The sequence below is a fragment of the Eriocheir sinensis genome, chromosome 2 (assembly GCF_024679095.1).
Source record: "Eriocheir sinensis breed Jianghai 21 chromosome 2, ASM2467909v1, whole genome shotgun sequence".
Taxonomy (NCBI): domain Eukaryota; kingdom Metazoa; phylum Arthropoda; class Malacostraca; order Decapoda; family Varunidae; genus Eriocheir; species Eriocheir sinensis.
The window spans coordinates 1445232-1461356 of record NC_066510.1 but is presented as its reverse complement, the minus strand read 5'-3'; the positions used below and the strand labels follow the sequence as shown (position 1 = coordinate 1461356).

Here is a 16125-nt window from a genome sequence, read left to right as displayed (position 1 = left end):
TTGTTTATTACTGCTAAATTTAAGTGAACATTACATGGAGGATGAAGATATTGGGGCGAGGCCGAAACGGTTTGTTTGGAAAATTGTAATTTGTGAGGAGAAGAGAGGCCGCGGCCTGACCTGACCTGACCTGAGGAACGTTACGTACTGTTGAAAAGGAAAGTGTGTGAACAAGAAAGAGAGGACCGAGAGAAGGAGGACCTAAGAAGCGATATAAAGCGTTACGGGTCAAAAGAAGAGGAAGAAGAAGTGTAGGCCAGCAGGCAGGTAGGAGGGGCGGCGGGCGGCGCCCTCCCTGCACCACGCCCACGGCCAGCGGTGGGTGGGCCAGGGGAGGGACCGAGGGCTGCATGGGCGTCGCATTTCATGTTCACCACCGCATCCCCCGCAGTCTGAATTGCCCCCTAGCCAATTTTTGGTTGCGAGGGGTGAGTATGGGCAAACTCTAGAATAACACCCATAACTCATAAGGGTGCCTTTTAGTGATTCTGCCTCCAGTTTGTCATGCCTGTTATTGAAAGAGTTCACGTTGGGGCTCTCTACAACACTGAAGGGGAGATTGTTCCATTTGGTCACCGCTCTGGCATCGAAGAAGTTCCGGTATTACTGTAGTGTTTGCCCATACTCACCCCTCGCAACCAAAATTGGCTCAGGGGCCATTGAGACCGCGGGGAATGCGGTGATGTGTGGTGTGGTGTGGTGCGGCTAGGTCTGATGTGTGGTATAATGTTGCTGGGTATAGTGCGCTTTGACATTACCCTATACATGATGTGTTTTATTTCTCTGTGCAATGCAATGCAGCACCCAATAGCTAATACTGAAGTGGGTGTACATGAAGGCTCAGTACTAAGTCCACCACTGTTCCTCATACTAATGGACGAGGCAGTCAGTGAGGCCAGAAAGATGGTAAATATGGAGATTCACTACACACCTCCAATATTACCCCCATGAGAATAATAACCTTTCCAAGGTCTCACATACTGTTGTACTTCTCTAGTTTTACCAGCGCATCATACATGTGGGGGGCGTCCCTGGTTAGGAAGGGGGTCAAGGGGGGGGGGAAGCACCCCCATTGGAGGTTAGGTTATGTAAAGTTCGGTTGCAGTAGATAGTTTAAATATGCTCCCCACCCAAAACCCCCGATTTCCCACGGGTCCCCCAAGATCGTTAGGGGAAGGGGATTCGGCCTTTTTCTTTACTTTTAGGTACTTGCGCCTTCATATTATGGTTGAGGGACATGTATTTCGTCCTTTAACTATAATATGGAGGCATAATATTGTATTTTGGAGGCGCGGAGTCAATCTCCACAATTACCAGAAAGAGAATTCCATAGACTCACCAACAAGTTCCACAGCTATCCTATGATCTAACTAGATCCTGTTGCCCGCCTCCATTGTTATACCTATTTTTGAAAGAGTTTACTGAAGGAGCACTCACAACATGATCTGGTAACTTATTCCAGCCATTAGTAACTCAATGAGTAAATGAGTTCCTTGTCTGCATTTTGTGGCATCTCCCCTTGATAATCTGCTTTGAGTGCCCCCAAAGGTTTGTGGTAGATCTTGCTCTTGCTCTTGCTGTACAGGTGACCCGTTGGAGAGTCAGGCCTTGGTATCGGCACACCCTGTAAAAATAAAACAACACAAGCAGTATCCATTACAAATCTTCCAGTTCCCTATTTCTTGCACACCACATCTTTTCCAGAAATCTAGATAATCTAAAGAAATTGTTCCTATGTATGTTTTCTAATCCTTGAATAATTTTGTACGCTTGGATCATGTGTCCTCTCCTTCTGTCCTCCAGCTTTGGCAAGTTTAGTCTCCTTAGTCGTCCTTCATGGCTGAGGTGCTTGATGGATGGTACAAGTCTTGTTGCTCTTCCCTGCACTTTTTCAATTTTATTGATGTCCCTTCTTAGTTGAGGAGACCAGACCTGGACTGCATACTCCAAGTGGGGCGTACGTAGGTTTTATAGATAGTAGATAATTAACCCGCCCTCGGTCCAGTTCTCAAAGGTTCTTCATATCAGGCCGAGGATGCTGTTTGTCTTCTGTATTATTTTATCGATATGGTCTTTGAATTTTTGGTCATTTCTAAACAGCACACCCAGATCTCTCCTTTTCAACTTCTGTTATGCTTTTCTCTTCAATTTTATATTGATTTTGTAGGTTATTTTTCCCCACATGCATTACCCTGCATTTAGGTACTTGAGTTAGATTTTAGCAACCATGTGTTTGACCAGTTCATCATTTTGTTAATGTCTTCCTGTATCTGATCAGCTTGTGTTGGTGTGGATGCTGAATTATATACAGCGTCATCTGCAAAAAAAATTGCAAGTAGATGAGAAGGAGCAAAGTAAATCACTGATGTAAAAAAGAAACAGTAACGGACCAGTACCGAGCCCTGGGGTACTACACTTTGCACCTTAACTGATGTTGATTCCACTCCTTCTACTTTAACCTTTTGTTGTTGTTCAGACAAGAAGTCCTCTATCCACCTAAACACATTTCCTCCCAGACCAATTCTTCGGAACTTATTAATCTACCACATGGAACTGTATCGAATGCCTTTGCAAAATCAAAATAGATACAGGTAACTCTCAATTTACGCGAGTATTGTGTCCTTGAAGAGGTCGTGTAAATCAAACAAGAGGTAGGTTTCTATCGAAAAACAAATATTCACTTCATTCAGTGGAGAGAGAGAGAGAGAGAGAGAGAGAGAGAAATGAGGGACACCATGAGCGACTGGCTAGTATTGGTACCGGTACCTGCCCACCCTTATTGTTGAGTAGCATGGCAGCGTGGGTACTGTATTGCTGTTCAAGTGGCGTGCAGGAAGAACTGAGCTCAGGTGTATGGTCGCGGCCCCGTGTGAGTCCAGTTGCATGAGACACCTGGTGGCCACTCCATAAAATATCGCGTATAAGTGAAAAAACGTGTAAATTAAACATTTATGTGGATTTTGGACCCCGCGTTATTTAAAAAACACGTAAACCAGACTCGCGTAAATCGAGAGTTACCTGTACTGTACAACTAGTTAGAGTGACTGGTCGGTAGTTCCCTGGTTGTGATCGGCTTCCACTTTCATAATAGGCGCTACTACTGCTTCTTTCCATCTTGTGGCACTACTTCAGTGTTCAGGGAGTGCTTGAACAAAATGGCCAGGTGCTCGCACAACTCTTCTGATAGATCTTTCAATACTTTTAGATGGATCATGTCTGGCCCTGGTGCTTCGTATTCATTGAGAGACTTCAGTTTACAATTTATATCAAGTGGTTGTATTTGTATTGATGTTAAATGCTGTTTGTGGCTTTCAGAGAAGCACTCAAAGGGTTCCTGAACTTGATCGTCATAAGTCTGTTGGTAAAAGTCATTTGCAAGGAGCTCCATCTTGTCCTCTTCTAAAAAGATACTTTTGAAAAATTTACTTAGTTCATTAGCGGCCTCCTCTGCATTTGATGTTAGCATTCCTTCTTGAGTGCGCAGCTTACATACTTGTTCTCTCACTTTTGTTTTTGTTCACATACGTATTTATATAGGGCCTTTGGGATTGTCTTCACTTCTGTAAATAATTTAAACTCATACTCCTTTCTGGCTTTCCTCAAAATTTTTGTACATTTGTTTCACTCTGTTACGTGGTCTCTGCATCTCAGCCTACTTTTATTGCCCAGAAATCTCTCCCAGGCACAGCGTTTGTTCTGAATTTCCCTTTTAGTTCTTGCATTAAGCCATGGATGTCCCGCTTTATTTCCTGTCTCACGTCTTGCTGTTGCTCTAAATTCATGTACCCCTTCCTTTACTATATTCTCAATGACTAAACTCATTTCCTGGGGGTCCTTGCCTTGCAGTGTTTGTTGCCAATTTTGTCTTCTGAGTGAATCTTTGAATTTTACGTAATCCCCTTTGAAATAGTTGTACCTCACTTCTTTTCCTTGTGTTTGTGGTGGAGATTGGTATGCATATTTAACCCGGTAGCAGCGGGGATCATGTTTCTTAATGGTCCCTCCAAGCGAGAAAAATGAGAAAAAATCACCCCTCTCACAAACCATTTCGTAATATATATCAAAGCATTTGTGATCAGATTATGTATCATCTATTTTGGGGGTTTATATCATGGCACAAACTTAGCCCGTCGCTGCTACACGGTAAAGCCACAAATTTGGCCCGTCGCTGCTACCGGGTTAAATTTGATTACTCCTTGATCACTTTTGCCCAATGGCTGTATTATCTCTATTTGGTCTATAAGGAGGGAGTGTCTGGATAGAGAAAGTTGGAAGCTCTTCTGCCGTGGCCATCCCCTGGTGGGAGCTCCTAGGAGCAGGCGTCGATGAAATGATGATGATGATGATGGTCTGTATCATGTGTGACATTTGTGACTCGGGTGATATCAGTGATGTGTTGGGTTAAGAAGTTGTCTCCCAGACAGTTTAAAAATAATTGCTCTGGTGCTCCATCAGGTGCACTTGTACTGTGTGTTTGCCAGTCTGTGTTGGGTAAATTGAAATCCCTCGTCAGCAGTACTCTATTTTGCATGTCACCAACTTTGTCTGGGATGTTAAACAAGTGCCTGTCGTTCTCCTCTGAGGAGTCCTCTATATACATCTGGTAAGAATTTTCAGTCCATTTCCTTTACTAATAAACTTCAATTGTCATTCAGAAAAGCCGAGTGGTACCTGGTCAAAAGTATCACAGTTTTGCACATCATCCATAGTAGTTGGTATACGCAGATGTTCTTTTATTGACGGCAGAATCAGAACAGGAAGTAATGGAAGTGTTTGGGAGATGGAGAGAAGGAATGGAAACACTAGAACAGAACCATCAGTGTCCAGTTTGCAGGGGGAGGAAATAACACAGAGAGGAAAGGGAAAGAGGACTGATGACTGAGGGAGGGAGGACAGAGGAAGCACATGAGTTTTTCTACCTCGGAGATGTGTTAGACTGTGAGGCTGGAGTGGAGGGAGCAGTGAGCGTGGGAAAAATCGAGAGAGATGTCAAGCTTCTTAACCCGTCCGCTGCAATTGGCACAGATTTCGCCTTTACTGTTAGCCTGGTAACATATAGTCCCAGGTCTTTCTCTGCCTCTGTGGTGGATAGTGGAGTGTTTCCCATGTGGTATTGGTATGCTGGATTTCCCTTCCCAAGGTGCATGACTTTACATTTTTCTTCATTGAATTGCAGCAGACACTTTTTGTTTCATTCCTGTAGCTTGGTGAGGTCTTCTTGTAGGAAATCCACAGTCAAAGGGTTAATGAACAAAAGTATCCCACTGGAAGGTAGAGGTGGGGTGTATGAGACTTGTATTAGATCAGTTATGTTGTGGGCGCTGAAACATGGGCAGTGACAGGAGGCATTGAGAATATCCAAAGATGTGATGGAAGGAAGCTGAGGTGGCAGGGCAGGGTGTCCAGCGAGGAAGTGGCTAAGAGATGTAGGTTGAAAGAGATACAGATGAGAGTGAGACAGAGAAGGTTGCAATGGTTCGAACATGTGAGAAGAGAGACAGAGGGCTGAGTGCTGAGGATGGTGGAGGAAATGGAGGTACCTGGAGGGTGATGAGTTGGAAGGCCAAGGAGAACATGGAGAGGAGCAGTGCAACATGACCTGCAAGAGTTAGAAATAGGGGAAGGATCAGCACTGGACCGAGCAAGATGGAGGAGGGCCATCGCATGTTTGACCCCAAGAATGGAAGAAGATGGACTATAAATGAAGAAGTTTCATAAATACAGATGGGAAGAGGTTCTGACAAAGTATAGTTTTATCTGTGTATGACCTACAGAATAGGTTCATATATATGGCTTTTTGATACAAAGCAGACTATATTTTACCCAATCTCCATTAAAATTTGTGAAGTTACATAAGTAGCACACAAACTGACATTGGAAGAGACCATGTATGCACGCATCACACTTCAGTCCTGGAAAATTGCAGGTATATCTTAGGTGAGCTTGTCAGTCCCTCAGTTCAGATTGCAAACAGATCATCAGTCCAAAATCCACCCCCACACACGTTCAGTTTTGCCTGCACTTGCCGGAGCTGTGTGGAAAACTGACGGCTTAACTGGGTGTGCACAAGGGGCCATAGATTTTGCCTGCTGCTGTGGCTTACATTAGCGTGATTACTCGATTTAGGGAAATTTTGTAAAAGTTGAAGGTTGTCAAATTTTTTCTACGTTTTACGAGATTTTGTTAACCTGGTAGCAGCGACGGGCCAAATTTGTGGCTTTACCATGTAGCAGCGACGGGCCAAATTTGTGGCTTTACCATGTAGCAGCGACGGGCCAAATTTGTGGCTTTACCGTGTAGCAGCAACGGGCCAAATTTGTGCCACGATATAAACCCCCCCAAAAAAGATGATACATAATCTGATAACAAATGCTTTGATATATATTATGAAATGGTTTGTGTGAGGGGTGATTTTTTCTCATTTTTCTCGCTTAGAGGAACCATTAAGAAACATGATCCCCGCTGCTACCAGGTTAATTTGTTGTTTCCATATCAGTAACATGTGCTTCCCCCACCCAAAACCCATAGGTCTCCAAGTTTGTATATGATATAGAAATGGAAATGAGAAGAAAATTAATGGAAACATTTTTCTGTGTTTTTCTTCAGTTTGATGTGGCGGCGGAGCAGAGTGTTGAGGCTGCAGCCCACCACCACCTGAGGGAGGGACAGGGACATGCACCCAGACACACACTGGCCAGGTAGGTGACACTCTTGCTGCCCTCTGAGGGAAACACAACATCAGAGACTAAAGATGAGCAATAATTTTTCCCCCTAATCTGGAGGGAGCAGTGAGCATGGGAAAAATGGAGAGAGATGTCATGCTTCTTAATCCTTAGACGGCGGTGGAACTCTGTACAGACGGTCCAGAATTCAGTCAGTCAGTTTTGTATGCCAGAAATATAACAACACTTCCAGATTGCAGTAGAATCTATATAAAGATGATAGTTAAAACACCTCTTATGCGGCGTAACTATATTTACTGCAGTCCTAAGGTTGGCAGTGACTATGGGCTGCTTTCACAATCACTTTGTTTGTTTTGATCATTACCAATGGTGGCGATCGCTACTATAGTATTTCCACGTAAAACTGGCCGATGGGGTAGTGGCGGCTGCGGGGTTAGCCTAGCCCCGCACCTTGACACACACTCTCAACACCTCTCGCTTCCTCTGCAGCCACCACTACCCCATCGGCCAGTTTCACGTGAAAAACTATAGCGTCGATCGCCGCCATTGGTAACGATCAAAACAAACAAAGTGACTGTGAAAGCGGCCCTATATATAGACCATTCATTCTGGGGGGAGCTACTCTTCAAATACTGCTGCCGTCTAAGGGTTAATGAACAAAAGTATTCCACTGAAAGGCAGAGGTAAGGTGTGTGAAACTTGTATTAGATCAGTTATGTTGTGCAGTGCTGGAACACGGGCAATGACAGGAGGAGTAGAGGACATCCAAAGAAGATAATTATAATGTTATATAATGTAGTTTTAATTCCCATGCAAAATGATGCAATGATAAATAGTAGATTTGAAATAGCAAAGCTGTGTAAAGAGAGAGAATGCTTTGCTAGTATTAAATAGTATTGGGAAAGGAGTTGTGCGTAAAGAAAAAAAAATTAAGTATGCACGCACATACATGCACAACTCTTGCATTGAGCTCCAGCAAGGCCTCAAAAGCCCTCACTGCGGTAACAGGGATGGTATTAGATGGGTTCCCTCAGGCATAAGTGTTTGCAGAAGTAATGTAGAGAAGACAAACTACACATGCTGGTCTGGACAGACAGACGTAATGTGTTGCCTTCAGCTTCGATCCTCTGTTTTTTAATATGTTACTATGAAGTGAGTTTCATAGTTGTTAGGGTGACGCAACACAAGGTTAACTTATGAGGTTTCACATTATGTTGGTATATAATGGTAGCGAGCCTACTGAAATTAAGTAACAATATTATTTACAATTCATCATTCTGTTGGTAATGGTAGCGAGCTGACTGAAGTTAAGTATCAATCCTAATTAATAATTATCACTCATCACTCCTATTCACACAAGAACACAAGAACACAAGAACGCAGGGAGTTCATGAGAGGTCGGTGTAGGCAAGGCAGCCTTTGACTCTCTACTCCCGTGTATCCCAACCCCCACCCCATATCGCTGTCCATGAATTTATCTAGTCTATTTTTGAATGTGACAATTGTATTGGCGCACCACCACATGATTCCTAACCCCTACCACTTCCACCACCCTGTTAGTAAACCCATTTTTTTGCCCCCTTAAAGGGGTCACTCATCTCTTCAGACTATTGCAACTACATGAAAGATATTGTACACTGGCCATAGCCTAAATACCCCGTACCTAACCGTTGCTAAATAACAGCTACCCTAATCAGGGTTCAATGATACATGATTATTACTGAAAATGTTTCCTACCGCCAATATGTGTTCACAGGGTTGATCATGGAAGCATGGTAGTCATGGGGGTTCAGGACACCAAGGAGGTGGTCATGAGTCCACACAAGCATTGGACTATACAAATGACACTAACAAGAAAAATTATCCTTCTCTATTACTGAGTTAATCATGGGATGAGACATTCATGCTCCTAAGATACCAGAGGGTGGGCATGGAAGCCCAACAAGGGGAACTTTACATACTAACACAGCAAGGGGGTAACCGCCCAGTCAGTAGGGAACCTGTCGGGAGGAGAGGCGAGGCTTGGCTGACTTAACCGTTATAGGTATAATAATAACGTTGTAACACACTAAATAATCACTGTCCATTGAAATTAACTTCACACGTACCTGGCGTGAGGAGAGGCGAGGCTTGACTGAATAGGTGGCTCTCAGCGCCTTCCCTAACTTGATTCCTCCTCCTCCCCCCCTTTGGCGTGGCTGCCGGCTAAACTAGCACCGAGCGGTGGTTGTAGCTACAGATACTTGGCCTGTTCTGCTAACTCAGGAGTTCAGAGACAGCTGTTCCTCTCTCCCACGTGACTTAGGTGAAAAATTCCTCCTCATTGTTCCCCGTAAAAGAAAAACCTAACTTAACCATCCTCGGCACCTTCACTATGAGTCAGACCCATGCGATGCTGACTCATCACTGGTTAGTCTGTCTTTCTTGTGGTTCGTAACCACCTAATTCACGAGCAACACATCAGTTATTACAGGTTATTGATTTCTCAGTTTTCCCCGCGTTACAGTAATACATGTAGTGCTGAAGGTTAAGGTCAGGGTGGGGGCACATGCTAACGCTGCACGTGGCTGCAGTGTGTGTCTCCATTGCACTGACCCTTGAGCCTGAGGTGGGGAACCCGTTTCTTCAGGACACAGGGCCAGTATAACATCCTGGTTAGTACCATAGTTTATCTAGCCCAGGTTTCCCCAGGTGCCCATTTATCATCAGCCTGAAAGGGAGGATGAACAGCTGGGTGAGCTGCTTGCTGACTGCTCAAGCCAGGATTCAAACCCTGGCCTTCATATTTGTAGCTAGGTACACTAACCACTGCAGTAGTGTAGTGATGCCTTCAGTATTTTGATGGCTCTCTGTGTGAAGGCTGTTCTGTTGTTATAGCTGTGTACCTTGCAGCAATAATTCATTTCAGTTTATTATTGATCAAACCTCAAAAGTGGCATTGGCTCTGAGACAATTGAAGCATCTTTCAATTACTTAATTCAAATATGCATTAATAGAGTAATATAAATGTCCATGTATTAGTATATATAGTATTTGGAATGTTTTTAGTCACCATATTAAGCCTAGACCAAGAAATGTAGCAAAATACTTTTTTTTATTTATTTATTTTCTTTTTTTTCTTGAGGGGTTTGGTGGTTGGCCCAAGCCTGTCTTGGTGCAGGCAAGTGTTTATAGTGGGCTCATTCTTGAATGACTTGGACGGTTCTTCTAGAGTCCAGGTTGATGGGTGGTCTCCAGGACAGCATGTGGGTAGTCTCAGGACATTAGTATAAGCTCTATGTGATGAAAACTATTTTTCTTCTCTTTATAAGCTTATTTATTTATTTAAATTATACAGTTAACAAGAAAAGTTGGAAATTTTGGCATATATGAGAAAAAGTGATGTGTTGATGCAAAATCTTAGCAAGACGTTGGTGAAGATTGCCTTGGCAGAGATGAGACAAACACCGCCAGCAGTCACTAACTAAGGGTAGATCGTGTTATGGACATTGCTTGAAGATGGTGAGTGGTAAGTGATTCCCAGAAGGTACCATGTGTTGGATGACTGGGCTCCCGTAAATCTTCTCGTGTCCTTGTATCTCACTTTATGTCTCATCCTCAGGTTCTAGAATGCATGAAGAGGACAATGTGCCCCGAGGAATGGTGGCGTAGTCAGCTGTTGTTGCAGATCGGCGCAGCGTTGTTGGTGTTAGGGCCGGCGGGGGGGCTGGTGCGGCGGGCAGAGGCAGTGGTGGCCTATAGCACACAGAATGAGCCCTCCATCTCCCTGGAAGAGCTCCCCAATCAAAAGCTAGAGACTTTCCCGGAACTATGGCGTGGGATATTTCTTTGGGGATTCTTCTCCATACTGTTAATTCACATTGTGTCTGCCATCATTGCCTTCCTGATGCTGAGACGACATAAGTATGGAAGGTAAGGCTCACTGCCTCTGAGTAATGTAAGGAACAGATCATTGCCGTCCTGATGCTGAGACGACATAAGTATGGAAGGTAAGGCTTGCTGCCTCTGAGTAATGTAAGGAACAGACCTAGTGTACAAAGTAGAACATGGAATGCAAGGTAAGGCACCCAAGAAACAATTTGACTTCAATTCAGATGTTATTTCTTTGATTTTTTTAGTTTGGTACTGGATAGACACAAATTACATGAAGTATATCTATTAATCAACAAAAATGTAGAAAGGACTGAGCAAGGGCCATCCAAGCACAGGAAAAATGTGGGTATGATGAAATGGACTCTCTGAGGATGAGTTCACATCACTGCTTACTGCCGGGCTCACAGGGCTGCAAAGTTATGGTTGGAGTTACATTTGGACTTCCACAACATAAATGGCTCAAAATATCCCCCTCAAAAAAATAATACATTATGATACATCATCTGTAGAAATGGAGAAAAGTTTTCAGGTCACATGAGACAGGGAATGAAGATACAAGCATCACAAAACTTGTCAAAGAAGGAATTTTGTAAGTCTTTGGTATTGGATTGGAGGCTTACTAACCCATCATGGCCAACTGTGGAAGTGGCCCTGTAAAACAACAACAATAGGACAGCATTACCTTGTACAGCGTTCATGAGGCAGACTTGTTGTGACCCACAGGTTCTCGGCAGCGTGCGTGCTGCTGTTCGGCATGTGCACCGCCTTTGTGATGTGTGCGGCCACTAGCGCTGCCGTCGGCTTCGTGCTGTACCAGGCCAAGATTACGCTGCAGCCCATACAGGCCATGATGTGTGGCATAGCACAGACTGCCCTCCTCATTCTCTTCTCCTTCTCTAAAGTTATCATGCCCACCCTGTAATGGGAATGTCTTTTCCTTGGGGTGTGAGTTACCAAGTACCAAGGTATTATTTACAGGTTCACTGATGTGGGCAAAATCTCTCTCTTCTATGGAGTACAATGTTATGAATCAATTTGAAGGCCACCTATGATAACAGCTCAAGAGAATGGAAAATTAGAATATGTTTGTACTTGGCAACTCGGCCTCCAAGTAAAAACAGTCCAATTACTGTATTTTTAAAGTAAAAGTTGGCTCTTCACAAGGCCATGACATGTTTAATATTACTGAGAAATAAATGTTACCCCACAAGAAAGTAGTATCCATGTAAAAGTTGACCTCTTAAACTTGCCCTGAAGAGAAATGTAAATATAAACCTGCCTTTGCAATTTACATAGATTTACATTTACACAGATATATTCAGACCACAGACTTTTTGGTCCAGACTTGGCGATCTGTCCTTAAAATGTATTTATTTATTTATTTATTTTTTATAGTGAAGGAAGCAGCTAAGGGAGAAAAACAAAATAAAAAAAACCCTGCTAATCACTGCTCCTATGAAAAAGATTAGAATAGTGTGTCCAGGAGAGGTCAATTTCAGATGAGGTGTCTTGATACTCCTCTATTGAAAGAGTTCAAGTCAAGGCAGAGGGAAATACAGATGAATGAAGGCTATTCCACAGTTTACCAGCAAAAGGGATGAAAAATGAAGATGCTGGTTAACTCTTGCATCAAGGATTTGGATAGCATAAGGGGTGAGCTAGAGTAGAAAGTCATTTGCAGCAGGAGCAGTCATCATCATCATCATCATCATCTTTTTAACACCAGTTTTTCCCATAATTTCTTGTAAGGTTAGATGGTCAATGATGCGCTTCCAGCTATATCTGTCCATTGCCCCAGCCTCTCTAATGCCCAATGCTGCCAGATCCTCTTCAGCACACTGCCTCCATGTCTTCCCTGGCCTGTCTGGTGAGCAGTGACCTGGCACTTCCACCCCGACAGCTTTCCCCAGTGCCTCACCATCTCCCCTCCTTTTCACGTGTCCAAACCACTTCCATCTCTGTATTCTCAGCACTGTACTTAGCTCCCTCAATCCACATCTTGCCACCTTTTCACTGGACACCCCATATTCTCTGATCATAGCCAACCAAGACATCCTTCAACTTCTTCGTTAAAGCCCATCACATCTGAGGGCCATAAAGCAATATTGATCTGTTACAAGCTTCAAATACTTTTCTTCAGTGTAATGCTTCTATCAATCAGTTGTCCTGCTGTCTCTCTCCACATCCTCTATGTTGCTGCCACCCATCATGTTCTTCCCGCTCCCTCCAGCCACTGCACCCTCGCTGTCCAACACATCGCCAAGATGGCAAAACTGTTTCGCTTCTGTTACACCGCCATCCACTTACAGTATATAGTTTCTGACTCTTCCTCTTCTGGCAGTTCCCATCGATTGATTCTTCTTACACATGCTTAACACCAGAAATCTTACACTCTATTCAAGTCTCTCAGTCCCAAACATCTTTTATGATACCACTTGTCACATTCTGCCCACTTGTATACTCTGCTCTACTTCCTTGCCTGCTACTGTTGTCTTTGTTTTGGCCATGTTCACCCTAAACTCCAATGCTTGTATCCAGTCGATGAATTTTCTCTCAACTTCCTCCTTCGTCTCGGCTGTTAAAATTAGATCATCTACATACAACAGCTCCCATGGATCCCCTGCTGCTCTGCACTCCTCCGAGGCTACCTCTATGACTACATTTAACAAAAGCCCTGATGCACACTAATCTCAAGGTGTCCGAGGTTCCTCCAACTACTCTCACCCGCGATCTTGAGCCTTCGCACAGCTCCATCGCTATCCTTGCAAGCAGTTGTGTGGAGTCAGATATAAAAAAAAAGGTATTCTAGTGTTTGCCTCTACTCCCCCTCTCACCCTAAACAGGCTAGGGGACCCGCGGGAAGGCGGGGTTTTCGGTGGGGAACACGAAATGCGTCGCAATCACGTTTATAGGTATGGGGGGCTGAAAAATACCATAAATGTAGTGACTTTTTTTTTACCACGTACGGAAATCACGCAATTTCAGCCACAGGGGGCTAGGTTAGGTTATATTAGTTTAGGTTATGTCACGCAAGACTTGGTACTTTGTGATTTTCCCTACACGTACGTATAAGTGTTGCCAGATTGGGCGAAGAGCAGCATATTTGGCTACTTTTTGAGGCTGCACGCGACTTTTTGGGCTACTTCCCACTAATTTGCCCACTTTTGTTGACATGATTTGGCCACCTTGTCTTGAAAGCCACTACTACGGTAATTTTGAAGCATCTAAAGGCCGCCTTCTCACGAGTTTTTTTTTCCCGCGCGGTAGCATGGCTGCGCGGGTTGGGTGTAGAGGCATGTCTTCACAGGAGCGTTTTTTTCCCGCGCGGTTCGTCTGCAACAGTGCAAAGAATACTTGTCAGTTTGTCGGTGTTTGCTCGAGATGGAGGACGTAAAGAAGAGTGATATATGTGTATATAATGAGCAGGGTGCTAATAAAGAAGAGACTACGTAAATGGTGGACCCACCCAATAAACAGCTCTATAGGCTCCTTCATGGAGCATTCTACACATTACATTCTGACCTGAAAGCTGATAAAGAAATTTTTTTTCAATTATTTTCGCATGTCATCTACATCTGAAGAACGTGTGAGCAAACTGAACCTCTGCCACAGATTAACCACGACTACCGCTCTGGGAACAACCTCCCGTCTGAAGGGCTCCATAGATTTCAAGAGTATTCTGAACCGCCTGGCGCCGCGCGGGTTGGCAGTGGACGCGGCCGGTAATAATAGGCCCGCTTCACATTGCCGCGCGTGAATTAAGCCGCGCGGCCAGCGTGTGAAGGGCCTCATCGAACTTCATGGATTTCTAACCCGCGCGGGAAAAAACCGCTCGTGTGAAGGCGGCCTAAAAACGTTATAGGACTTTTCGTCACAAGAATCTTGCAACATCCTACATACTTAGTTCACCTTTCAGTGAGATTCACGTGTTCGAGCAGCTCGGGCAGGAGGTTCGGGGGCCGGCTCAGTGACTTGCCAGCGGCAGTAGCGTCGATCGGCGGTGCGGAGTTGGTTGGGTTACGGGTAGTCAGTGTTTTGCTTTATGTCGGTGATAAACAATGAAGATGCACCGCGCTTGGTGCCACGGACTCTCCTAATAAAACAGACACCTTGTGGTGAGGTCACGCGCGACCCGAACTGGTGCTGGAGAGAGGGCGTGAGTGTGGTGAGGGCGGCGTTCAGTGACCGGCGTGAGTATGTGGCCGCAGCAGCCCGTCGCCGCCGCCGCGCCAGGCCGCAGAGGTGAGCTTCGTTTGGTGTTTCAGCTGTGCTACGTTTTGTTGTAACGTGCCGTAACTTATCTTCATCACGAATGCGTACAGGTTCCAACCCTGATCCCGTGAAGGGGGTCGAGGGAGACCTATTAGCGGGGGTTAGGTAGGCTGTTCGGGTAAGCTAGGTTGGATTAGTTAATATATTAGCCATAGAATGTGGGGCAGCGGAAAAGCGCATCGTGGGACGGGACGTGGCGGGGGCGGGTGTGGGTCCACTACGCTTCTCTCCTAAAACAGCATCACCACCACTATCTCACTATTACCACCTCACCACCACCATTATCACCATCGCATCCTCCCACCACCACCACCATTACCACTTGCATGGGGACCTGGGGGAATGCGTGACTTCCGTATGGGGAACACTAAATTTGCCGCCAACACAGAGCGTGCATGTGATCTCCACCTACCGCAAATGACCCTGAACTATACCTTCGGTCGTACCGTAGCAGTACTTTTGCTTTGTCACGCCCTGCGCCCCAGCGAAGAGGCCTCCACCTCTAGACTGCCTTGCTCAAACCCCGATTCCAACTCCACCCTCTTCCCTGTCGCCTTCTCTACTGCAGTGGCTAGAGAGGTAGGCAAATCAAACTCCGCCACACCAAACCACACACAACACCCAGCCATACCACACCTCACACCACACCCAGGCACATCACACCACACACCGCATCCAGGCAAACCACACCACACATCATACCCAGCCACACCAGACCATACATGACACACAACCACATCGCTCCACGCACCACACCCGCCACACCACACCACACGACACTGAGCCACATCACACCCAGTCACACCACACCACACAACACCCAGCCACATCACACCCAGCCACACCACACCACACGACACTGAGCCACTTCACACCCAGTCACACCACACCACAGTACACCACACCACTTACTACACCCATACACACGTACCACACCACTAACGACATCCAGCCACACCATGCTACATTCACCAAAGAGTATATATATATATATATATATATATATATATATATATATATATATATATATATATATATATATATATATATATATATATATATATTAAAGAGGGGACTCGCGCTCCGAGTTATATGTAATTTTTTTTTATGTTTTCGCCAATGGCGCCAGTAGGCTCTCTTGGTGGGGCCTGGTGGTTGGCCCCAGCCCGTTGTGGCGCAGGCACGTGTTTATAGTGGCGTCATCTTGCTTGACTTACGCTGCCCCCCCCAGAGCAGATCACTGACCTTCTCTGTTAGAGAGAAAATCTAGAGTCCTGGTTGATAGGCGGCCTTCAGG

The 16125-nt window shown here is 44.9% G+C and overlaps 1 protein-coding gene across 3 annotated transcripts; it reads left to right on the top strand.

Moving 5' to 3' along the window:
- Window positions 1-65: 65 nt before the first annotated feature.
- On the top strand, window positions 66-11770 carry LOC126998420 (transmembrane protein 170A-like). 3 transcript variants are annotated; one of them, XR_007752872.1, is made up of 3 exons: window positions 66-318; window positions 6607-6698; window positions 10285-10449. XR_007752872.1 is itself a non-coding variant. In XM_050860083.1 (3 exons), the coding sequence occupies exons 2-3, from the start codon at window positions 10297-10299 to the stop codon at window positions 11476-11478; spliced, it is 498 nt and encodes a 165-aa protein (XP_050716040.1). In that variant the 5' UTR covers window positions 6601-6698; window positions 10285-10296; the 3' UTR covers window positions 11479-11770. The 3 variants fall into 3 exon arrangements, 2 of the variants coding, with proteins under 2 accessions (XP_050716040.1, XP_050716045.1); XM_050860083.1 differs by lacking the exon at window positions 66-318 and adding an exon at window positions 11280-11770 and having other exon boundaries at window positions 6601-6698; window positions 10285-10595; XM_050860088.1 differs by lacking the exons at window positions 66-318; window positions 6607-6698 and adding exons at window positions 7207-7366; window positions 11280-11770 and having other exon boundaries at window positions 10285-10595.
- Window positions 11771-16125: the final 4355 nt, after the last annotated feature.